This window comes from Saccopteryx leptura, chromosome 6, assembly GCF_036850995.1.
Source record: "Saccopteryx leptura isolate mSacLep1 chromosome 6, mSacLep1_pri_phased_curated, whole genome shotgun sequence".
Taxonomy (NCBI): Eukaryota; Metazoa; Chordata; class Mammalia; order Chiroptera; family Emballonuridae; genus Saccopteryx; species Saccopteryx leptura.
The window spans coordinates 50,808,091-50,833,955 of NC_089508.1; the positions used below are offsets into that span (position 1 = coordinate 50,808,091).

A 25,865-nucleotide genomic window follows, 5' to 3' on the forward strand; every position below is an offset into this window, starting at 1 on the left:
CAAGGCAAAAGTTATCCTACCCCTAGGGTTGTGTGAGGGTTAAATGAAATACTGTAAACCACATAAAGACCAGCACACAGCAATTGTGCAGTAAATGTTAGTTGATAAGAGTGAGAGAAAAGAACTCTGAATTCCTTTCTGAGCTTTGAACCCATCAACTCCTGAAACATAAAACACCATGTAAATTCTAGTTTTAGAACCCTGCATCAGCCTTTCCCACCACAGCCTCAGAAGCAGGTCCTTAGGAATTCTTCTGAGGCCCACTGACCTGCCTGAAAAATGAGTTTAAGAACAGACTTGAGTAAACATTGCTAGTATATTCACTTAAGGTCTAGGGATGTGACACTGGGAGGGTGGCGGGCCCTGGAAGCGCATCTGCTCTGGGCTGCATGGGGAGGCAGGCTTCTGGATAAGGGTTGAGTTCAAACCCACGTGTAGGAGTGATCCTTCCATTAAAGAGGGAAGAAAGAGCACAGAAGCTCATCTCAGGGCTTTTGTTCAAGTGTGCAAGCCCACGGTAGTAAGCTGTCCCCTCCTCCCTCGCCTGTCTGGTCTGAGGGAGCAGCCATGATTATACATCACCTGGCCCCACTCACTGGCCCAGGTGAACACCTGCCTCAAGCTGAGCCAACCAGAATCCCCCCATGGGAATTCAGGCTCATTCTGCTCATCTCTTGGATAGAAGAGAGACAAACTTGGAAGCTGTCTGCTGATGCCACTTGCTGCCATGCTCCCCAAGATGCAGGAAAAATCAGTCTCCAGGGAGAGAGAAGAATGAAACAGAGAGTTGGAGGGAGGTGACTTTCTGGGTTCTCTAAATCCCACTGTTTCTTGTCTGTACCCAAGGCTCAGCTGCATCCTTGTGCTCAAATTCCTTAAGATGTCCCTGTACCCTTATACTAGAAAATCCCGTTTTGTCCTCAACTGGTCCTGGTTCTGGCAGTCACAATCACGAGAATCTTAGTGAAAGCAAAGGGAGGCACACACTGCCTTCCCTCTCCCCGTAGTGTGACCTCTGGGCACCCTCCCAGCTTCCTAAAGGGCGACTTCAGTCTGGAGAAGGGTGTCTGACACCAGCTGACAGGGAAAGTTTGTCTCCATCTCCTTCTGTGTCCCCTCACTCTTCCTGTAGTCGCCTGGGGTCCTTCTTCATGCAGCCTTCTAACCATGCAGAATTGCTGCTTCCCACACAGAAGTATCCTTACATCAGGCATAATTGACCCCTCCTTGTCCCATTTCCTCTTTGTCTGCCTCTTGAGCCAATGTCTGAGTTCAGGGCTCAATGTGGCGTGTCTTCCAGGTGGTGGCTGCAGTCTCACAGGGACCTTCAAAGTCTTCGGGGACAGTCCAGTGCAGGAAGATGTTTTGGGAAAAGAAATAAGTTTTTTAAGTTCTTAAACTGACTTGATGGAGAGCACTGGAGTAGGAGTAAGGAGTCTGGATTCTGGTTCTGGCTTTGCTTCTAACATGCATGTGACTTCAGTTTCTTCAGCTGCAGAATAACAGAATTGGATGAGATCAAAAGCGTACCAGGGGCCCTGGCCGGTTGGCTCAGTGGTGGAGCGTTGGCCTGGCGTGCGGAGGTCCCGGGTTCGATTCCCGGCCAGGGCACACAGGCAAAGCACTCATCTGCTTCTCCACCCCTCCCCCTCTCCTTCCTCTCTGTCTCTCTCTTCCCCTCCCACAGCCAAGGCTCCATTGGAGCAAAGATGGCCCGGGTGCTGGGGATGGCTCCTCGGCCTCTGCCCCAGGCGCTAGAGTGGCTCTGGCCACAACAGAGCGACGCCCCGGAGGGGCAGAGCATTGCTCCCTGGTGGGCAGAGCGTCGCCCCCTGGTGGGCGTGCCAGGTGGATCCCGGTCGGGCGCATGCGGGAGTCTGTCTGACTGTCTCTCCCCGTTTCTAGCTTCAGAAAAAGATAAATAAATAAATAAATAAATAAATAAATAAATAAAGCGTACCAGGGAGCCCTGCTGAAGTCATCACCTTGACAAACATGGGAAAAAGAGGTGGCACGTGGGGCCCCATTTCTCTTCACAGCAGCCCCACTTTTATCTGTTTTATACACTGAGCATCTTTGTCAGATGCTGTCTTAGCCCAGATTCCCTAAGAAGCAGAGATTGAGGCAGAAGCGTACGTGCTAATATTGTACGAGGGAGTGCAGTGCTAGGAGAGCTGAAGTGAGGAAAAGGGGGAGACAGAGGAGGGAGAGCACACGACCTCCTGCTGAGCGGGCCCCGTGAGCATCAGCCGCTGCGGGAGCTTGTGGGACCTTCTTTAAAGAGGCTGTGTGAAGCTTAGGGCAGTTCCTGTAGAAGAAGGAAGAGAATGTATCTGCCAACCCGTCTCTTGGTCAAAAGTTTACTCCATGGAGTGTCCAACACTCCTGCACTTCTGAGGCCAGAATTTCAGAGGGCGTGGGGTGTGGTTGGCTTGTGCTGGAATGAAACAAGTGGCAAGGACCTGGCAGACAGGTGTGGCCAAGAGGCGCTAAGGTGCTGCATTAAAAGTATCTGGTACTGGGAATGCAGCATAATCAAATGTCAAAATAACCTAGAGATGTTTTCTCTGAACATATGTACCCTGATTTATCAATGTCACCCCATTAAAATTAATTTTTTAAAAAAGTATCTGGTACTGAAAAACTGAAAAAGAGAACATCTGCTAAAATAAAAGTTAAAACTGCTGGGATGGATAATCCCCAAGGACCTTTCCAGCTAAAAAGTTCCTTGATGTTGTTAACTGACATGGCAGCTGAGAGCTGAGGTCATTTGCCCTTCTGGTGTGTATGCACCGTGTCCCCAGAGAGTTACAAGCAATATCCCTGGAAATGTATACCCCTCAGTGCTGAAGAGTTGGTGCCAACTTCACCCCTCTGCCCCCAGAAGTTCCATGCAATTTGAGAGTTAATGCGGATGGTGTTTTTAGAGATTTCTAATGGGATGGGAAAGAAGAGGACTCATATCCTACCATGCTGGGGGGAGTTTTCATCTTGTTCTTTCAGGAAGGCCTGCTCCCCCAAACCCTATCAGCCTGGACTCCCCTCCACCCAAGGGCCAGCTGCCGGCTCCCGGCAGGCCACAGATTTGTTGGTACTTAAGGGATTGGAGGATTAAATGGGCCAGAGAGGCCCCCTCCATACAGCGTCCTCCTCTAATGGCTGGAAGCCCACTCCTGGGTGTTATTAAAACCATGATTACATCACGGGTGCCTCATGTCCCTTCCTTTGGAGCCCAGCGGGCTTTCGAAGCCAGCCAAGAATGAGAGATTGGGGTCAGCATGGGAAGCCTCAATCCCTCTTCTCTGATGTACACATAGATCAATCTGCAGATGGAAGATCAGATTCACTAAAATTAAACCAGGGATCTGGTCTGAGCATTGTCATTGGCTGACCTTGGGCACACAACGTCAGCTCAGGACACTGATTTTCTCTGCTTCAAAACAGGGACATCACTGGCTCTGCTTATGACTGGTGAGAAACAAATGCGAGGAAAAGAAGCTATAAAGCAAACACACCCGTCAGTGGAGCAGGTGGGGCACAGTCATTCTAGGGAGCGGCCTGGACTGCTAACTCTGGGCAAGGGGGTGTGGTCTGTAGGCTGCTAGAGCCCAGGATGAGGCCCATGGACCATGATCGGATGCAGGCAACTTTCACAGCTGAGATACGACATTTGGGCTCTGATCAAAAGGAGAAGAAAAACGTCGGATACAAGAGTCTTAAAAAAAAAGGCAGGGAAGAAAATAGACTGAAAAGAGGCATAGCTCAAACCCCTCACATCATGGAGAGAACTTCAGGTCTGGGAGACTATTGTGAATAACAAGTCCCCCAGGGTCAGGCTGGGTTAATGCTTCTGATGCGTTACTTCATTTCATCATCACAACCTGAGTGCAATAGATGCCACAGGCTTCTCCTTGTTACAGATGAGTAAACTGAGGCTGAGAGGGGTTGAGCAATTTGCTGTCACAGCTAGTGAGGAATAGTGCCCGGATTGAAACCCATGCCATCTTCCTTGCAGACTGCTGTCAGGCTTTGCCATTTGTTTCTCTCCTCACTCGTCTCCCCAAGCAGACTCTTAGGTTCTTCCTGTCATCTGTATTCCCTTGACACACAAGTCTGTCTGCCCAGCTCCTAGGTCTGGCCTAAGCTTCAGACCCACAGGTATAAAGTATAGCAGCCTTCCTGACCCACCTCAAGATTAATGTGGACAAGGATCATTTACCACCCCAAACCTACTTTTTACTTTCCCACCTCTGACATTCAAGTCATAGCCAGGGTACTTCCCACACCACTCGATGTCATCAACTGTCTTCCCTGTTGCTGGTAGCAGTACAGGCCCCTCATTGGAACTGTACCTCTTATGCTCCCCGCCCCAGTCTCCCTGCCTCCTCTCCTCCATCCCCAGGCTGTGGTGGGGAGTCTAAAATGCCACATGATTGTGTCATGCCCCAGTCCTATACCCTTAAACTGCTTCCCATTGTTCTCAGGATAAAGGCAGGGTCCCTTCCCCCAGTCCACCGTTGCTCCTCTACCCAGCACTCTGCCACTCTCACTGAACTTGTTTCTGTTGCTCCAAACACCAGCAGTCTCTTTGGATGCCAGGGCTTCTGCCTGGCTGTTCCCACCACCTGGAACACTCTTCTCCATGCTGTGTGGACCGCTGACCCCTGCTTAGACTTCACTATCAGCTCATAAACCCAAAGTCACAGCTGCGGTGTCCATCCTCCAGAAGCCCCTCTGACCCCATCCCCTCCAGGTCTCTGCTCGCCACAATATTCAGTACTTTCCCCATCAATTCCCTTCCCCACCCCCAAGCTCTACCAGCGTGAAGTTCGTACATTCCAGCCTGTTCACAGCAAGGAGTTAGTACATATTCAAATAGGAGAAAGCGAAAGTGACTTTTCCCAAGCCATGAAACCCAAGAATTGTAACCTGCATCACACCCACCCCAACTTGCAAAGACTTCGCGGCTCCTCTGCATACTACCCTCCTATCCCACTGGTTATTTAATTTCTAGCGTCGAAGGACACAGAGCTGAAATTATAAGAAACGACATCTTCCATTTGAGAAATTAAATACAAGGATTCTTCAACGCCTTCCTGTCGCCACGACCAAGGGAAACCCGCCTGGCCTCCTCCCCAGGGGAACGTGTGGGTCAGGGAAGTCTTCCCGCAGGCCCCTACCCAACTCGAGGCCGATATCCGGGCCTCCGCCGGCCTAGAGCTTCCCGCTCCCGCAACACAGGCGACCCCAGCAAACCCCAGCCTCGCGCCCCCTGGCCCCACGCGCTGCTCGCGAGGTCCTCCGCCCCGGCTCCTCGCTAGAGACTCCAAGATCTCGGCGCCCCTCCCGCCTCCCGCGGAGCCCGCCCCGCCTTCCTCGCTCCCTCGGTCGGGTACCGGGTCCTCCCTCCTCTAACCTCGGCCGCCAGCCCCGCCCCCGGGCCCCGGTCTCCCGCCCGCGCCCGGGCCCAGCGCCCTCCCGCCGGCCCGCCCCGGCCCGCCCCCGCGCGGGATTTGTTGTCTCAGCCGCCAGGCCAGCCGAGCCCTTCTCTGACTCGGGCCGGCGGGGCCGAGGGGCAGGCCGGCGGCGGGGCAGCCATGGAGGCAGCGGCGAGGAGGCGGCAGCTCCCGGGAGCGGCGGGCGTGCAGCCGGGCGTCTCCTTCCTGCAGGCCAGGTGGGCGCGCTCTGGCCGGGGGCGGCGGGTCGCGTCCCTGCCACGTGACGGGCGCGGGCCGGGCTGGAGCCGAGGCCCCGGAGGGTCGGAGGCGGCTGCCTGCGGGTCGGGCTTCCTGCGCCGTCCTTGCAGCGGCTCCCTCGCCGGAGCCCCGCCTCCCGTTTCGTGCTCTCCCGGGGGGCGCCCCGAGCCCCGCGCCCGGCGGGCGCTGAGACAGCGGTTCAGCTGGGAAGACGTCTCCAGAGGCCTAAGAAACTCCGGTGGGGGCGGCCAGCCCAAAGGACTCGGCTCACTCGGGCCCCAGCGCACCTGCAAGCCCGGGCGCCACCTCCCAAGTTCTCGGGGTCCCTCCAACCCTGACTAGGACTTGGATTCTACTATTAATCAGGAAGCTCACTCCTTGCCCGGGGAAACCCAAAACTGTGAGAATGTAAATGAAAGAGGAGCGTCCACACAGAAAAGTGTGGACGCTCCTCTCCAGAGAAAGAAGGAGGAAGGGCTGTCCTCACCGGCTCGCTTCTCTCACCGAGGGGAAGACGTTATTGGTTGATGTAGTTGGAACCAGGCAGGGCTGAGGAAGAGGCACGGAAGCTGCCTTTTAATCTTTTCCTCCATTCTACTTTCATCCCGTTTTACAGACTAGAAACATTGTTTGCGTTCAGCAGGCATGAATTGAGCATCGCTAGTGTGCCCAGCGCTTTGCCGGGCACCACGAGAGTGGGCAGGTTGAAGCTGTGAGGGGCTCACAGTATGGAAGGAACTAGGAGGTCATCTTAGAGGCCTTCGTGGAGGAAGTGGCTCTTGAGCTGAATCACAAAGGACTCGGTAGATGACACGGGGAGGAATGGCTGTTCCAAAGAGGGAGAGAGTTTGGGGAAATACAGAGTGAGATGGCCCTGGAGCTTTCCACATGTACAGTGGCAGGAGAATGCAGTCTGGTTGCGAAGGACCTTTCATGGCAAGAGTGCAAAATTTAAGGAGACACCCTTGGGATACGGTACAACCCTGAGAGTTAGTGCCTACTTAAAAGCTAGGCCCTATGTGCCTCACTTGCCTCACCCTAGTTCCTGCTCTAACTGAAAGGGTAAGGATGCAGCCTTTATTCTGTAAGTACAGGAGAGCCATGGAAGGCTCTTGAGCACTAGAGTGTTCAGAGTCAATTCTAGGAAGTTTGTGGTATGATTTGGGATGAAGGGAGAAGTGTGAGAGGCTTGGCTGAGGGTAGCTCTTTCTCCTGCTACTGAGGAACATTTCTTTTTTTCTTCTTTTTTGAAAGATTTTATTGATTGATTTGAGATGGGGGGGGGGCGGGAGGTGCAGGACGCACAATGTGTATTAGTAGTTACTTCTTGCGTATGCCTGAACTGAGCAGGACTGGGGTTTTGAACTGGCAATGCTCAACCCGCTGTGCCACCACAAGTCCGGCCTGAGGAACATTTCTGATCAGAATCCCTTTCAAGTTGAGAGTCTGATTGCCCTGAACTGTGGCATTCAGTTAGAACAGTCAGTGGGTATCCAATATGGGCACCACTTTATCTCATGTGTGGGGCTTCCACGTGCAATGTCTTAGTCTTTTTGTATTTGGCATAGGGGGAAACTGAGGCCCAAAGAGTTTACATCATTTTCTGGCAAGAACCAGGGACTAAACCTGGGGATTCTGACTTCTGGCTTCTGCTCTTACTAGTCCACTTTGGCTGCTAAGGAATGCTGTCCCTCTTTACTCCTGCATGAGCTCCCGTCAGACAGGATGCTCCCTGGGGATGAGGGGGAGGGGCTGACTTTTTCTCGGGGTGTTTCTGCTCCTCTCACTGGGTGGCTCTGGGCCTGTTCTCAGTATTATTGCAGCTCTTGACAGCAGGTAGAATCATCCTGATTCCTAGATGCTTGGGTTTCTTCTGCTGCATCTGTACACACCTCTAATGACAAGGAGCTCATTACCTTTCAAGGTAGTCCATACCTGCTCTGTTGACAGTTTTTTTTTTATTGTAATCAAAGTACACGTGCCCATAATTAAATAAGATAGCACAGAGGACCTGACTAATAGTGGTGCAATGGATAGAGCATCCACCTGGGATGCTGACCAGCTTGAGCCTGGGGTCACCGGCTTGAGCATGGGATCATCGACATGATCCCATGGTTGCTGACTTGAACCCAAAGATCAGTGGCTTGAGCAAGGGGAAGCTGGCTCAGCTGGAGCACCCCCCCCCCCAGGTCAAGGCATGGATGAGAAACAATCAATGAACAACTAAAGTGCCGCAACTACGAGTTGATGCTTTTCATCTCTCTTTCTCTCTCTCAAAAAATATATATAGCACAGAGGACAAAGCAATGGTCCCATGTTCTACCACTTTCTGGCTCCAGAGACAACCATGTTAGCTTCACTTAGCTGTTTCTACCTGTTAAGTTCATATTTCTTTTTCTTGTGTGTGTGTGTGTGTGTGTGTGTGTGTGTGTGTGTGCATGTGAGCGCTCACCTAGGAGACATGCAGGAAGGGAGAGCGATGAGAAGCATCAACTTGTAGTTGTGGCACTTTAATCGTTCATTAATTGCTTCTCATTCATGTCTTGACCTGGGGGGAGCTCCAGCTGAGCCAGCGACCCCTTCCTCAAGCCAGAGACCTTGGGCTTCAAGCCAGCGACCTTTGGGCTCAAGCCAGTGACCATGGGATCATGCTGATTCCATGCTCAGGCCGGTAATCCCGTGCTCAAGCCAGATGCGCCTGCATTCAAGCCAGCAGACTCGGTTTCATTCCTGGGTCCTCAGTGTCCCAGGTCAACATATCCACTGCAACATCACCAGTCAGGCTAAATTCATGTTTTTAAATGATAACAAACACTATGTAGCAGTTTCTGTGGACCAGGGCCTGCTCTAAGTTTTTGCTCATATAGATATTAATTCAACCACAACTTTTGAAGTAGGAGCTACTGTTATCCCCTATTTTACAATGGAAACTTTGAGGTCTAGGAGGTAGGTAACTTGCTCAAGATCTGGTTAGTGACAGACCTGGGATGTGGTCTCCAAAGTCTACACACTTAAAAGTTATGTTCAGCTGCTATTTCTTGGTTTATCAATTTTACCCTCTAAGCTAATGTTTACCAACTGATTTCTTTCTATTATGGTTTGGCTTATCTATACCATCCTCATCTTTACAAGATGGTGTTTTTATCACTATTTTTAGGGGTTCTCTTTGTTACCTCTGTAGCCTTAGGGAATTGCGTATACCAGTGGTGGTCAACCTGGTCCCTACTACCCACTAGTGGGCGTTCCAGCTTTCATGGTGGGCGGTAGCAGAGCAACCAAAGTATAAATAAAAAGATAGATTTAACTATAGTAAGTTGTTTTATAAATATTTATTCTGCCAAACTTAGCAAAAATCTGACATAAAGTACCTGGTAAATAATTATTATTATATGCTTTAACTTGCTGTAACTCTGCTTTATAAATTTTATAAAGTAAAGTTACTTCCCTACTTTATAAATCACCATTACTGTGGAACCGGTGGGTGGTTAGAAAATTTTACTACTAACAGAGATACAAAAGTGGGCGGTAGGTATAAAAAGGTTGACTACCCTGGCCTATACCATTATTTCTTTTTTTGGTCAATTGTAGGCAGCATCAGACCCCTACCTACAGCTGTCCAACTCCTGTCGTATATAGTTTTACTTTCACGTTGTCAAGGTTGACAATATTTACCTGCTGGGTTTTTTTTTCTTTTTTTACTATGTTTTTGGGGTGTATTTTTTTTCTTTCTTTCCTCCTCTTTTTTAATCATATTGTCTTCAATGTTTTATCTGTGGATTGATTCTAAATGTTGAATATCAATATATATGTATAATATTTACATTAGTTAAGCCATGTAAATAGCGTTCCCTACGAGCCAAGTAATATTTAACAGTTACATTTGCTTTCTTATATTGCTTTTTTTCCTCCTGGAGTTTCTGCTTGCCTTTGGGGTTTTGTTGTTGTTGTTTTAATCATTATTTGCCTTTATTTCCTCTTTTTAACTTATTTTTTGTTGTTGTTCAGACTTTGCATCAAGTCAGGTATTTCACCATTCTTCATAGAGAACCAAACTTAGTCCCTCTAGAGTCCCTGTTCACGGTCCCTGCTTGACGCCGCCATGGCCGTGACCCATCCTTTTCTGCTAGGCAGTCTTGCAGATGCTGCTGACTGCTTTAAATGTTTCAGCTGTAGGGTATGCGCTTCCCAACTGTTGTGGTATCAGTTTCCCCATATGGTAGACTTGGAAAGCTGTGGGGGAGAGAGAAGGCCAGCCTTGTTTCAGGTTACCTGCCATTGTGCTTTCTCCACAGCTCTCAGCAGCCAGTTCTGATGATTGAGACCTAGAGCTGGCCTAGGCTGGGGCTGGAGGCTGTCATCGTATGGAGTCTGTGGATTTAGCAACCTGGGACAAACTTAATCATCCTGAGGATGGGATGGGGGAGAGGATGACTTTATCCTCCGTGATCTGCCTCCCACAGTCAGAGAGCCAACAGAAAAAAACCAGATGCTGATTGATGATTCCCAAGTGGGGTGTCTGCCCTGCACCTGCCCCTTTTTCTCGCCCTGCTAAGCCAGGCTGGACCAACGGCAGCCGTCCCCATTGACTGATGGATGTGCCTCCCGAGGTGGAGGAGGAAACAGTTACTGAGCTTGTATGGTCACAGCTTTCTGAGACCCACATCTGTGTGCTTTTCCTGACTTTCAAAATGCCTTTATTCCCTGTACCAAATCTCCTTCTCTTTGCCCGGTTTGGAGGTTTCTGGAGCAAAACACAGGGCTCTCCTCCTCCTCCATCCAAGTTCTTTAGGCCGGGCAGTATCACTCTGCTTTTTGAGGCCTTCCCCTGTTGGTCACTAAGGGAGAGGGGACGGGTGTGACCTCTGTACCAGTCACTGGGCTCAGATCCCTGGGCAGTCTTGCAGTTAGATTCTGAGTATCTACCCAATCCGAAGGCCCAGCCAGCCCCTCCCTTCAGTTCCTCTCCATAAGCCAAGCTTCTCATGAGAGTTCCATTCACCTCCAGGCCTTTGATCCTGCTCTCCTGCTGCTTTCTGCCTGGTTAAATCCACCCACCCATGCTCTGAGGCTCCGTTCCTTCTGTACTTTGTGTACTGATCCCTCTCAAACTTGATCTTGTGATATGCTGCATAGTTTATTCTAATGAACAGAAACAATAGCAATTAAGAGCATAGGTCTTGCCTGACCAGGCCGTGGCGCAGTGGATAGAGCATCAGACTGGGATGTGATGGATCCAGGTTTGAAACCCCAAGGTCACCAGGTTGAATGTGGGGTTGCCAGCTTGAGCATGGGATAATAGACATGACCCCATGGTCGCTGGCTTGAGCCCAAGGTTGCTGGCTTGAGCAAGGGGTCACTGGCTCTGCTGTACCCCCTCCTCCCATCAAGGCTTGTATGAAAAAGCAATCAATGAACAACTAAAGTGCCACAACTATGAGTTGTTGCTTCTCATCTCTCTCAGTTCCTGTCTATCTTTCTCTCTCACTCACTCACTTAAAAAAAAAAAAGCATAGGTCTTTTTTAGTTTCTTTTTTCTTTTTAATTTAGAAATTAAATCTAGCCTGACCTGTGGTCATCCTGGAATGCTGAGGTCACCAGTTCGAAACCCTGGGCTTGCCTGGTCAAGGCACATATGGGAGTTGATGCTTCCTGCTCCTCCTCCTTTCTCTCTCTCCCTCTCCCTCTCTAAAAGTAATTAATTAATTAAAATTTTTAAAAATTAATTTAATGGGATGACATTGATTAATAAGATTACATAGGTTTCAGATGAACATCTCTATAGCATTTGAACTGTTAATTGTGTTGTGTGGTTATCGCCCAAAGACAAATCATTTTCCGTCACCATAAATTTGTCCCTCTTTACTCTCCTTCCCCCCACTCCTCTCCTCCTGGTAACCACTTCACTTTTATCTATGTCCATGAGTCTCACTCAGGTTTATATCCTACCTGTGTGTGAAAACATAGTTCTTAGCTTTTGCTGATTGACTTATTTCACTTAGTATAATGTTCTCGAAGTCCATCCGTGTTGTCATAAATGATACTATATCATTTCTTAAGGCTGAATAGTATTTCATTGTATATATAAATATGTACCACATCTTCTTTGTTCATTCCTCTATCAAGGGACAGTTTGGTTGTTTCAGAGCCCGGGTCTTAAATTCATGTAGAACCAGGTGTGAATTCTGTGCTGGTCAGGACTCCTGGGTTGTGCATGAGAGAAAGCCAGCAGGAACTGCAGCACCCTTAGCAAAGGGGAATGTATTGGCCTCATGTGGTCAAATTCCTGGCCCCGGGGGTGCCTGGAGCCGGGAATGTGAACACTCTCGGGCCTTCTTTTTTTCTGACGCTTTCAGCAGGGCTGCTTCATTCTCACTGGCCTGTCTCTTAAAACTGAAGCCTTGGCCACAGGCAGCTCTCGGTTTGCATCTTAGCACCTCCAGCACCAGAAAGGAAGAAGCACGTTCCATGAACTGTAGTTAGAAAAGTCCTACTTGGTCCGGCCTTTGTTACGGGCCCTCCCAATGGCTAAGGAAACGTCACCTCTTAGCAGAAGAAGCAGGGAGTAGGAAATAGACTGACCGGAGGAATAGACACTCCAGCGCCTTACCACAGCAGGGTGACCTTTACCTGTAAGCTTCAGTCTCCTCATCTATAAAACACGAGAGTAAAAGCCCTGCTTCCTGGTATTGCTGTGAAGATAAGAGACGGTGCAGGTGACACTCGTAGCGTAGCACACAGACTCCACCAGTGGTGGGGGCTCTGCATAGAGGGGACAGGAAGACTTAGCTACCCTGGGAAAGGCCCACTCCGCCTGTCTTTCCTGCAACCAGAGGCTGATGAGATCCCCTAGAAGCTTGCCTTCCCAGTCTCACGGAGCTCCACAGCCCAGTGTGCGCCATTCTTAGACTCGGCTGAAAAGGATCCTGGACGGTCATGGAGGCAATGGCAGCCTTGACAGGAAGGCTTCTGTGGCGCCTTTAAGCGAACGTTTGCCACTAAAAAGAATGAATGACCGATAACAGATTGTTTCCAATCAGCCATTTAATCACTTAGCCTAAACCAGGTACTGAACTGAGAACTCTGGAGAATGCAAATCCGCGTCACAATTTCTGTCCTTGGCAGAAATGGGACGATAAAACTCATGCCTCAGTCATCTTAGAGAGTGGCTACTTGTCACTGGAGTTGGCAGGGATGCTTTGAAGAGGATCGGGACTCTGACGGGGAGGTGGGTGAATTGAGAGACACCTCGTGGTCACTCCTCTTCTTGAGGGTCAAGAGGAGCACTCCAGCCCTGTGATGTCATGGCTACGCCGGGTGTTAGAGATCATGCACTCCTTGTAGTGGGACTGGTGGAGCTTTGGAGAAAGCTTCATCAGGGAAGCCTTTCTGGAGGAGGTGGCACATGCACTGGTCCTTGTACTTGAGCTCATAACTGCTTTGCAAGAGGGACAGGCACCCAAAGATGTATTGTCAGATGGTGCTCCACTTCCTGCAGTGGCTCTCACATCAGCTTGTCCCTACTGGCTTCCTTCTTCATTTTCACTATGAACTGGTGAGAAGAGGGATACCAGCAGCCCTACACATACCTTCTCATAGTTCAGGAACCAAAGGGAGGGAGGCCCTGTTCTTCCCACTCTACAGTTTGTGAGGCAAATTTCACTACAGGGCTCTCATTGATCCAGCTCAAGTCACATACCCATCCCACCGACCAGTCATTGTGGACACAACGATGGGACAGAGGTTAAAATGATAAACTCTGAAGCCTAAGCATTTAGGTTCACATATTCAGCATCATAACTGGATAAGTTACTTAACATGTCGGGCCTCCACTTTTTTCACTTGTAAAATGGGGGTAATACTCTAATTTCAAAGGATTTCTGTGAAGACTAAAACAGTTGAATGAGTAATACATGTAAGCAGCTATAATAGTGTCTGGAATATGGTAAGTGTTCAGTAAAGGTTAGCTCTATCATCCGTCATGTTCATGTTATTCAGCTGCATTTGCATCCTGTGCCCCATTTCCTCACCATTCTGTAGGTGAGAAACCCCGACAGTTATGCATTTGGCAGCCTCCTTCCTGAACCACAGAGAAGTAAAGTCAGGGCAGCCCAAGTTCACTCCCAGAATACCTTCCCCTTGGCCGCAGGCCCAGACCCCAGTCTTTCCTGAAAAATCCTTTTCCTAGAACTTAATTATGTGTTTCCTTCTGCCCCCAAGTCCCCAGCCCTTTCTGTGGCTCACTGGTGGGGGCGGGGAAAGCACTGACCCCTCCTGTCTGGTTCCTTTGCAGGCACAGCTCCATCAAGGCCGATGAGGCTGCCGGCACAGCGCCCTTCCACCTCGACCTCTGGTTCTACTTCACCCTGCAGAACTGGATTCTGGACTTCGGCCGCCCCATTGCCATGGTGAGTGTGAAGCTGTAGATAGAGCTCCAGCCAGCAGTGAGGAGATTTAGTGTGATCTGAATTAGCTGAGTGACCTTAGACAAGTCACTTCCCCTACTGGTAAACTGCAAGAATAGGCCTAGCCCTAGGTGATTTCCTGTCCTTTGACTCTGTGGCTGTGACCAGTAAGGCAACTGCCAGCGAGGTGGGGGAGGGGTTTGGGAGCCTGAACAATCATATCGTACCTGACTCCTGTATTGGAACTGGTGGCTCCGGGCGGTCATCCTGTGCAACCCCCATATCTGGCCTACAGATTCCCAAGCTAGAGGAGTAGGGGAAAGAAAGTAATACATCCCCAGTGGCCATCCCTACAGCCTTGGAATAGTATTCTCCTGGAGGTGAACAATATAGGCTGATTTTACATTTTATATATGGTTCTAAGCCTCGGGTAATTTTTGTGCCATCTGGTGAAACCATCTCCTTCCCTCCAAGGCTACTTCATGCATCAGTGTATGGTGGCAGCCGCCACAGAGAAGATTAATACTGGAAGAGCACCAAAACCCCTCACTTGTAACAGACAGATAGATAGGTAATGGAATGTGAAAAAAAAACACCTGGGTGAGGTACCACCATGTACCAAGAAGTTAATTTTTTGTATGGAGGTGGTAAAAATAACAATAGCCACCACTGAAACTGATACCTTGTACATACTAGTGATTATGCAAACTAGCAAAGCCCTTCTGGAAAGCAGTTTGTCAAGGTGATAACTAGTACCTAGAACAGTGCCTACCTAGCATGAGAAGTGCTCAATATATTTTTAATGAATGAAAAATAATAACAGTAAGGTAGAAATAGCACCTAACATGCATTAAGTACTTACTCTGTTCTAAGTTCTTTATGTGGTTAAACTTCTTTAGTTCTCACACCAACACTATTATTAATCTTAACTTTATAGATGAGAAGACTTGAGGATAGCAGGTAGCTGGCTCAAGCTTACCCAACTAGCATGTGGAGGGGCCAGTTTCTGCGCCCAAGCACCCTGGCCCCAGAGCCTACTCCCTCCCCATCATGTATATCTACAGAACCCTGATAGGGTCAACCTTCTGACCCAGGAAGAACCCTTTCAAGAATCTGCCCTGAAAATGCAATCAGCCAGAGACAACACCCTCTCTACCCAAAGATGTTCATTGCAGCACTGCTTAGAATAGCCAAAACTTGATTTTAGTGTCCAGCAGTAGGGACTGGGTCAATCAACTTTGCTCTATCCAGTATAGAGAATGTTACCTGGCCAGTAAGCAGGAATTATGGATACTATAGAGCAACTTGGAACGTTTAAGGAGAAAAGAGGCGCCTAAGTGGCATGCATACCGACTGCTTACCAGTCAGTTACGATCCTAACCATCTTGTATACGTGGCTCCAAGACAAAGGGGATGAAGGAAAGCTTTCCTGGCAGTGCATCAGGGAGGAGTTATGGCGGATGTTGGTTCTCCTTTCTGCAGATACGTTTTTTTAATGTTGGAGAAAGATAAAGGACTGAGCCAGGAGTCAGGACACCTGGTCAGATTTTGGGTGACCGTGGGCAGTTCTCTGTCATTTGGGTCTCTCATCTGTAAGAACACTGGCAAACTAGCTGCTCTAAGCCCCCTTCCAACATAAAGGCCTCACATGTTAGACACAAAGGAGCTGCCCATCAGACTGGTGCTCTGGAGAAGGGAGAGCTGAGGCCTGGAGCAGGCTCGTTGCTCTCCTCACTCACGGGGACTCGGTCTCATCCTGCCCAGAGTTGCTGTGGTCACTCTAACCCCAAGGGGGCTGGTGGGGAGAAAATGCATTTGAAAGTTCATGTGTACACTGGAGTTTTCCAAATGTATCTATGATAGTCCCAAGCTTCTAATAACTACAGAATAAAAACTTTTTGCCAGTTATAAAAGTAATATGTAATAGTTGTAACAAGTCGATTCATGCCCAGGTGTATAAAAAGTGAGACTCTCCCTCTCCAGTCCCATCCCTGACAGTTTGGGACACATCCTTCCACTCCTTTCTCTGCTTGAACAGACATACATATACATATTTTTTCTTCTCCTAACCAAAATGAGAGTTTACTTTATACCTTATTCTACAATATACCTGTTTTACTTTATCATGGAGGTCTCTCCATGTCAGTACATATAAAATGTCATTTCTGTTCATGGCTACTGAACCTTCTATAGTAAATATGTTCTCTAATATAGTCAACTAGTTATGTTTGGTTGAAGAGTTGGCCTATTTCTGGTATTTTGCTATCACAAAGAGTACTTCAGTCATCGTATATAGCTTGCTATAGATACAGATATAGAGATAAACACACAAGTAAGAAAGAGAGATTGAGATTTCTGTGTCCTGGGAGTTGTGTTTCTGCAGATTAATTTTATTTAATGTGGCATTTTTAAATGAAAAGAGTTTAAATTTTTATTGAAATTTTTGGTCATTCCATATGTTCTCAATCAATAGATACTGGAAGTGTAGTTTGGCAGTATGTGTGTCGAATAAGGGATTTCCCACTGAATCCCACAGGGCCAGGACTCCCTGGGGTAGACCAGTAAGAAGAACTGTCTCTGGCCTGTCTTCCCCCTCAGGGAAGGCAGGAAAGGAAGAACTGAGGCTGCTGTGGAGAACTCACTTCTTTTCTCCTTTGTTTCCTAATGTATACCCTTGACCTGATTTGGAAGCTCAGTGGATCGGGCATTTTCCCACAGCGGGGCCTAGTGGCCAGAAGAGCTTGTCGTCTTGATAGGACCTAGAGTGCCAGATCCCTAAGCGTCCGTGTAGACCACCTGGGCCACATTTCTTGTGTTACAGATGGGGAAACCTTAGCAAGGGGAAGGATTTGCCCAGGGTCACCAAGAAAGTTGGTGGCACCACTGAATCCCATCTACCAGGCCAGTATCCAGGGACACTTCCCCCTCCCCCCCACACTGTGCAGCCCGCTTCAGTGCCAGCAGCCTATGGGCAGAGGCCAGGCAATGGTTCAGGGCCACGGTTTGCTCTGGCATGGGGCACTATGAGCGACCCAGGGGGACGGACCCAGGGACACTTATTTAGTACCCACTGGCAGAGGGGCACAGGGTCAGGCCTGGATTTGCATCTACAGTATGCCTGGGGACAAGTCCATTTACCTTCTCTGTGACTCAGTTTCTCAGTCAGGAAATATCTTTGCCCTGGGGCTGCCAAGAGGACCCCAGAGATCACAGAAAGAATTAAGAGTGTGTGAAAGAGGTGGGGCTGACTCCCTGAGGGCCTCGTGGGGCTACGCCTGGTGAACATTATTCCCCCCCTTGCCTCCCAGCTGGTGTTCCCTCTGGAATGGTTTCCACTCAACAAGCCCAGCGTGGGGGACTACTTCCACATGGCCTACAACATCATTACACCCTTTCTCCTGCTCAAGGTATAGTCCCCGGCTACCTGCCGTCCCTTCCCACTCTCACTGGCACCTCCAGCCAGCAGGAGCTGGCGCCAGCACTGGGAGGGCCCTGAATCTGGCTTTCCATGCCTGAGTCTGGAAGATGAAGATGGGGATGGAGAGACACTTAAGGGCCTGGGAGCCCCGGGGCAGGCAGAGCTGCCTCTGGCTGGGAGGGATGGAGAAGGCCTCCCCGAGGAAAGGTGTTTGATTTGGAGGTCAGCCTGCTGCGCCCAGGGGTGAAGTAGGAGAGGCATTCAGGCAGAAGGACCTGAAGACAAGGCCGTGCTTGGGAAACCATAATACATTTTGCAAGGCTGAGGCAGAAGTGGCTGGGTTGCCCTGGAAGAGGTCAGAGACCAGTAAGGGCCAGGTGACAGGAATGACAGCAATGGAGGGTGAACGCTCGGCCTGGAGATCCCAGACTTTGAGATGTCACTGGGAGCACGGAGCTAGCCAGGGCTGCTGGCTTTGTTCTTTGACGCATAAAGGCTCTTAAAACAATTATCACCATCTACTATTCCCCATCGTTTTGGTTTTAGAAAGATAATTCAAATCTCCAGAAGTCAGAAATGTTTAATTGCAGAATTCAGAGGAGTCCTCAGTTAAATAATTTAATTTCAGAAGCACCTGCCCCCATCCCTGTCATTTTCTTTGTGTCTGCTATGGACCAACTGCTCAGAAATGAGGTCTCTTTTTTTTTTTTTTTTTTTTAATAATTTTATTTTATTTTTTATTTATTTATTTTTTACAGAGACAGAGAGTGAGTCGGAGAGAAGGATAGACAGGAACAGACAGACAGGAATGGAGAGAGATGAGAAGCATCAATCATTAATTTTTCATTGTGCGTTGCAACACCTTAGTTGTTCATTGATTGCTTTCTCATATGTGCCTTGACTGTGGGCCTTCAGCAGATCGAGTAACCCCTTGCTGGAGCCAGCGACCTTGGGTTCGAGCTGGTGGGCTTTTTTTTTTTTTTCTCAAACCAGATGAGCCTGCGCTCAAGCTGGCGACCTCAGGGTCTTGAACCTGGGTCCTCTGCATCCCAGTCCAATGCTCTATCTACTGCGCCACTGCCTGGTCAGGCTAATAATTTTATTTTTAATGGGAGAAGGTCTCTTAAAGAGGCCAGCCCAGCCACCCAGCGGCACAACTGGGACGGTGGGAAGGCTAACCTGGTGCTGAAGGCCTGGCTGTCACCACCTGTTTGTGGCTATGTGTGACCTTGGGCAATGAGCCGGCCCCTCTGATTCCTCTCTGGGGAAAGGAGGTGCTGTTCCCTCGATCCCGCTGGGTTCACAGGGATCACATGAGAATCAGGAGGCTGGGCTGGACCCCTGAAAGGACCCACCAATTTGTGAGCGACTTTCCAGCTGGTGGCGCCCATCCCACGCCAGGTGCGAGGGTGGGATGCAGAGAGGCCGGGTCTTACTGTTGGGCCTCCCTCTGACCTCAGCTCATCGAGCGATCGCCCCGCACCTTGCCACGCTCCATGATCTACATCAGCATCATCACCTTCATCATGGGTGCCAGCATCCACCTGGTGGGTGACTCCGTGAACCACCGCCTGCTCTTCAGTGGCTACCAGCACCACCTGTCAGTCCGGGAGAACCCCATCATCAAGAATCTCAAGCCAGAGACCCTGGTGAGGCCGCCTTCCCCACAGCTTGTAAACCCTGTGGGCACAGTCTGTTCTGGAGGCCAGAGATGTCCCAGCCCAGCACTGTGCGCAGCCTTCTGCTGAAGGCAGTCTGCTATACAGGAGGCTGTGGCCAAGCAAACCGTGTGTTATTAGAAAATGCATGTTGGCTTCCACATGGGACCCGCCCCACTGGAAGGCAGGGAGTCAGGACAGTTTCAGGGAGGCCTGGGCAGGGTAGGTGACCAGAGGGCTGTGTGTACCCTCCCTGAAGCACCTCCCACTAACCCTGTCGCCCCTGCGCCCTCAGATCGACTCCTTCGAGCTGCTTTACTACTATGACGAGTACTTGGGCCACTCCATGTGGTGAGTAAGGGGCTGGTACTGTCTACCCAGGGGCCCTCGCCTCCCCACCCCCGCCAGCTCTGCCACCAGTCTCAGGGACATTGGACAAGACTCTTTGGGCTTCGGGACTCCAGGTGTCGAGCATGGCGGCTGGAATAGGTTCCCTTTTACTGCGGGGGCGCGGTGAGCTCTGCTCTGGGGAGACGCCAGGGCCCTGGCTTCCCTCCGCCTTCGGGGCGGCGGTGGCGGCGGTGGCCACTAGAGGGCAGCAAGCGGCCGTCCCGCCCTCGCCCAGCCGGGAGCCTGCAGCAGATTGGGGAGGAAGAGGCCTTCACGCTGATAAAACATCGCCACCCCGCCCCTGCCCGGTCGCTCAGTGGGTAAAGCGTTAACCCGCGAGGGGTCAGACCCCGGTCAGGTCACGTAGGAGAAGCAATCAAGGAGTACACAGCTAAATGGAACTAAGTGGAACAACGAATTGATGCTTCTCATCAATGGAAAAATTAAAAAAAAAAAGCACCCCCACCCCAAATGGGGATACGGCGATGAGGACCCCTACCACATCAGGCCGTGGCCTTGGGGATAGAGCAAGGGGAGAAGCTGAGGAGGGCCAGCTAGACCAGGTGAGGGGTGCTGTTTGTGCTCAGAACTCTCAGGAGAGTTCCCGACCCCTTCACCCCACACAAAAGTGGGCTCAGCCACGGGAGATTCAGGGCCCAAGCCGGAGTAGTCATCTGTTCTGACTCGCTTCCCATTCCTGCCACCCCGTGCACCTTCCGTGCATGCGTGCGAGCACACACACACTACACTGGATGAACAGGCCAGTGCAAGGTTTGAGTGGATTGAGCTGGTTCAGAGCCAGCCCTGGACCTGGGAGACCTCACCCCTGGGTAAGGTGAGCTCTCATGTCACACAGGCCCTACACTGTGTTCCCACGGTCTGTTTCAAAGCATGCATGCAAACGCTCCTCCTGGCTCACAGGGGCCTGGGCAGGCCTCTTGCCAGCTCTCCCTGACATTCGCCAGAAGATCCTTCCCAGGGAAGAAGGTTGGAGAAGGGGAGAGAAGAGAGGAGCAGAGACCTGACATAGCAGGAGAGAATGTGGGAGTGTATGGGGGCCCCTGAGGGGGGAATGAGGTGGGCAGGTAAGGAGACAGGATGGGACGTGAGAAAAGCAGCCTGGGGGGGGGGGGAGGCAGTGGGCTGAGTGTGAGTGCAGGGGCTTCACACAGCTTGGTGGCCCCCAGCAGGTGTTGACCTGGACTTCAGGCCTCTCTCCCCTCAGCCCTACTGCGTGCACCGGTCCCCAGGCCAGAGGGAGGCTGGGCTAGGGAGGCTGCAGCCCCCCTCCCGCACACGTGGAGTACAGGTGGCCAGAGCAGTGTGGGAGGAATGCCCCACGCCCCACCAGCTGTGGGCCTCTGATTGGCATGTGCCCAGAGAGGGGCCATCTTCCTGCTTCCCTCCTATCCCAGCCTGTCCCCCAGCACCTTCCGGCAGGGACTGAGTGCCTCCCCCAAGCCAGGAATTTCACAAACATGAAGTGACACTACATGGAATGTCGCAAGAACGCACTACAAGGGCCCTTGGGAAGAGGGCCTGGGGGAAGGCGGGTGGGGGTGCCGCTGGGCAGGCCTCTGAGGCACCGGCTTCCCTGTTGCAGGTACGTCCCCTTCTTCCTCATCCTCTTCATGTACTTCAGCGGCTGTTTCACTCCCACCGAAGCCGAGAGCTCAATGCCAGGGGCGGCCCTGTTCCTGGTGGTGCCCAGTGGACTGTACTACTGGTGAGTGGACATTCGACCTGAGAGGGGTCATTCAGTGAGCCAGGCAGTAAAAATGTGCTCTTGATTGCAGACTTCTCTGTGACCCCAACTGAGACCGACCCTCCCTATTGGAGCCCCTGCTTCCTCTTCCAGCGGGGACTGTGACAATGGCATGCGGTGGCCTGTCTGCTGCCAGGAAACTAGGCCCGAGTGTTCTCTCTCCACCCTTATGCCCCTCTATCCATGCCTCCCCTCCAAGAACCCCAGGGCTACCCTGAGGCCAATAGACTGCATCTCTAACACCAAGCCTTGTAGAGCCCTGTGGGTCTCAGCTTCCTTCCCTGTGAAATGGGGCTAATATCTGCTTGTCTCCCTCACGGGAGATGGTGAGAATCCAGGGAGAGAGAAAGGGGCTTTATAAACTTTAAAGCACCATGGTGATGACAGAGGCAGATAAGGGGGTTCCAGGGCCTCAGAAGCTCCTGCCTGGTATCTTTTCCCCTCCAGCTCTCTTCTCATTACAGAGGACCCAGGCTCCCCCAGGGATTGTGGACATCACAGGAAGGACTGGTCCTTCTCTAATGCAAAACTTTCATCAAAATGGGAGGGGCCAGCTGCAGCCCACCTGAGGGTCTGTCCCGACTGGCTGAGAGGGTCCCCCACGGTGAATCTGTATGCCCCCTGGGGACAGGATTTTAAAAATGGGAATCAACTACAGTAAAAGGGAAAGAGGTTAGACATGGGGATGAGCTTCCTGCTCAATTTGTAGCCATAGAATATTAGTACAGTGATAGCTACAGAAGTGGCAGCAATCATTTGTTGAACAATATGCTGTTCCAAGTGGGAGATGTACATAGCTCTTGTCAGCAACCTTGAGAGATAGGGCCATTTATGCCCCCTTTATGATAAGAAAACAGGCTTTAAAATATCATGTAAATTCCCCAAGGTCACACAGCTACAGAGTTACGGTTCCTTGAGTGTAATGGTCAGCATTGGGGTTCTCTCTAGAGGCCTTGGAGTAGACAGGATAACCTCTCAGAAACCCTCCAGCAGTGTCCCTGATTTCCTGGCCACATGCTAGTTGCTGCCTTCATAGCCTCAGGGAACTCTGGGAGAGCTGACTGTGCCCCAGCATTTGAGGAAACAGTAATAACAACCCCTATAAATTGAAGCTGCATTTCCAAGCTCAAATGCTTATTGGAACCAAGCCAGTAACAGAAATGCATCAAACAGATGTCAAGTGAGGCAAAAGGGAATGGTGGGGATTCTGGCAAACTATAGAATAACACTCTAACAAGGCCAACTGTTTGACCCTCTAATTGGTTATTGTCATATGTGAATACAAGTCTAATATGACCAGAGAAACCAGAAATCCACATTTTCAGGTACTTTGTTATTTAAATGTTGGTAACAAACTCAACATTCTTTTTCTTTTTCTTTTTTATAATTTGCATTGACTACCATTAGCTTAAATCATTTGGGTTGTCCAGTCACCCATGAGTAAGAATCAAGGCACATTTAAAGGACAAACTCAACATTTAAAAAAATAGCAGCTATCCCCGCCAAGTCCACATGCTGTATATGAACTGTGGCTCAGAATGGGGTGGCTCCATGAGTCCCCTCGTGAGATGAGCTGCTCTGGCGGACTGGGGGCAGCCTGGCACCTGGGGGCAGGCGGGGTACCCAGCAGGATAGGAGTGTCTCACAGCCGCCTCACCTCGCCCACTGGTTTCTTTAGGTACCTCGTCACCGAGGGCCAGATCTTCATCCTCTTCATCTTCACCGTCTTCGCCATGCTGGCCCTCGTCCTGCACCAGAAGCGCAAGCGCCTCTTCCTGGACAGCAACGGCCTGTTCCTCTTCTACTCCTTCGCCCTCACTCTCCTGCTCGTGGCGCTCTGGGTCGCCTGGCTATGGAATGACCCTGTACTCAGGAAGAAGTACCCTGGCGTCATCTACATCCCTGAGCCCTGGGCCTTCTACACCCTCCACATCAGCAGCCGACACTGAGTCCCTGGCATCAGCCAGTGTTGCTCGTCGGGCAGGAGATGGGCCACAGAGGGTGTCTTAGCACGAGTGTATGAGTGTGCATGCACTTGTGTGTGTGTGTGTGTGTGTGTGTGTGTCCACCCATGTGTGTAACTGTGACTAAGAACATGAGTGAGAATACACATTGTGCACACAGATCGGTGTGTGTGTGTGTGTTTGTGTGTGTGTGTGTGTGTGTGTGCATGAGCATGCGTGGAGCGCATTACCAGGAGCCTCGATTGTTTTGGTCAACTTTCTGTTTGGCTTGGATCTCTCCAGGATGGAATTTAGTTCCAGACAGTGTGTCCAGGCCAAGATCTGGGTGCTGCCTTCCTGTGCACCCGACTAGAGTCAGGTCCGTCTGACTCTCACTGCCCAGGGCCCATCCCTTCTGCCTAGAAAGGCTTCTGGTACCTATAGAGGAGAGACCTGCGGGGGAGGGGGGCAGGGGCAGGTGATTTGGCATGTCGCCCACCACCTGGCCCACTCCTCAGACCCACCCTGACCCCGAAGCCAGCTTACATAGGGTACATGAACTTTCTGTGTATTACTGAGCAAAGCACATCCCTTCTCTGGGCTTCATTTCCACTAGGTCGGCCCAGGGTCCCAGAGTGGGTTAGTGAGCTAGTCACAGTCTTCCTGGGGCCACCTGGGGATAGACGAGTAGTTTATCTGAAAGGGGTATGTGCTCCCCAGACTCTCACCCCACCTCAGGTTGCGTGGGGTATTGAGCCACCCAGCCCCAAGGATCCACAGGCAGCCCTCCCCCTAACCACCAGCCTGATCTTGGGATCTGGCAGTGGTAGCTCTCCAACCAGCTTCCCCTGCCAGGAGCTCTGTCCGCCCTCCTCTCCCTCCCAAAGAATGGTGGCGCCCACTCCGTGTCAGCCTGGCTGCAAGTGTTCGAGCTGCAGCTGATGGCCGAGTTCTCAAACACTTGCACTGTTCTCCCAGCTCTTTGGAGGGCGTGTATGTAGCTCTCTCCACTCGGTGTTGTCTCTGTGAATCTCAAGCCTTCTGCCAGGGCCCTGCTCCCAGAAAAGGGAGGCCTCATTCCCAGCAGGACGCTTCCCCTCCCCCCTTCTCCCAGGCCCTGCAAACAGGTCTCTTCACACAGCTGCAGGCACCACAGCCTCATTTCCAGCCAGCACCGGCCCACATTTGCTCGTTTGTTCGGGGGTCTCAGGAGGCCTCCCTGGCCTTCCCTAGGCCCTGCCTCTCCGGTGTTCTCAGGGAGCCCCATGCCTCAGATTCTCCTTCCATGTTGGGGTCCCTCTGCAGCCCCCTTAGAGACCCCCCAGCCTCCGGTTAGTCCCTGTCTGCTGGCAGCATCAGGTGTGAATAAAGGCAGTGTGAAGCCAAGCCTGGCTGAGACTGAGACTCCTGGCTGAGACTGCTGCTTTATGAATTTGGGAAGCAGGAAGGAGGTAGGCCCCTAGGGCAGGAAAGACAGTGGCTGGTCTGGGGCCCAGGCAGGAATGCTGAGCAGACCCCAAGAGCCCCCTCAGCCCCATCTGGCTGAGAGCGCTTGCTGCCCCTGGCCCTCCCTGCCACTTTGTAGGATCCCCGGGTTGGGGAGATCTGGGGTCAAGAAGGGCCTCAGTCAGTTCCAGCCCCCTTCAGAGGAGTATGGAGGTGGGGCCAGAATAAGGCATCTCTAGAGATGTCACATGGAGCCTCCAGGGATGTCACATGCTGCCAGCCCAGACAAGAGGCTGAAGCGGAGAGGGTGCCCCTCGGGGGAAAGTGGGGAGGCTGGTTTGTTGGAGGTTGGGACTTAGCCTTGGGCCAGTCACTTGATCTCTTGGGGCCTCAGCTCTTGACCTCCAAAGGTCTCAGCCTGTCCAGGCAGGCCATCACGTCACTGTCACCGGGACCTTAATGGGACACTTATCAGCAGAGCGGAGGGGCAGCTGGGCAGCAGGCTTTGCACCATTAAGCCCCAGTGTCCCTACCTGCTCAGCAACCTCATTTGCTTCCTTCCCTATCTGCAGGACACTGCCCCTCCAAACCCCTGGGGCATATTCACAGAAGGACCTCTTTAGACAGCTGAGCAGGCACAGGCCTGCTTGTGTGGGCCCTTCATAAGAAAACAGTAAAATAAAAAGTAAGGGAAATTGACCCTTGAACAACATGGTGGGTAGGGGTGCTGGCCCCCTACAGAGTCAAAAGTTCACATACAGCCTGGGATGCTGAGGACCCAGGTTCAAAACCCCGAGGCTGCTGGCTGAGTACAGGCTCGTCCAGCTTGAGTGCGGGGTCACTGGCTTGAGTGTGGGATCATAGGACCCCATTGTTACTGGTTTAAGCAAGGGATCATTGCCTCGGCTGGAGCCTCCCAGTCAAGGCACATATGAGAAAGCAATCAATGAGTAACTAATATGCCACAACTATGAGTTGATGCTTCTCATCTCCCTTCCTGTCCCTTTCTCTCTCTAAAAACAAAAAAATAATAAAAATCACATTCACCTTTCAACTCCCCCAAAACTCAAGTACAGTCAGTCTTTTATATCCTTGGGTTTTAGATCCATGGATCCAAACAATATTTTCAATCTGCAACTAAAAATCC

At 51.0% G+C, this 25,865-nt stretch overlaps 1 protein-coding gene and 1 non-coding gene across 2 annotated transcripts; one reads left to right on the plus strand and one right to left on the minus strand.

Moving 5' to 3' along the window:
- The first annotated feature begins 5,501 nt into the window (after positions 1-5,501).
- On the plus strand, positions 5,502-24,658 carry CLN6 (CLN6 transmembrane ER protein). Its single transcript, XM_066342834.1, has 7 exons — positions 5,502-5,674; positions 13,987-14,101; positions 17,407-17,505; positions 18,977-19,165; positions 19,470-19,525; positions 21,168-21,290; positions 23,008-24,658. Exons 1-7 carry the CDS (start codon positions 5,598-5,600, stop codon positions 23,276-23,278), a joined length of 930 nt encoding a protein of 309 aa, XP_066198931.1. The 5' UTR covers positions 5,502-5,597; the 3' UTR covers positions 23,279-24,658.
- On the minus strand, positions 17,034-17,169 carry LOC136377937 (small nucleolar RNA SNORA42/SNORA80 family). The gene has a single exon (XR_010746539.1). It is a non-coding gene; the product is annotated as a small nucleolar RNA SNORA42/SNORA80 family (small nucleolar RNA).
- Positions 24,659-25,865: the final 1,207 nt, after the last annotated feature.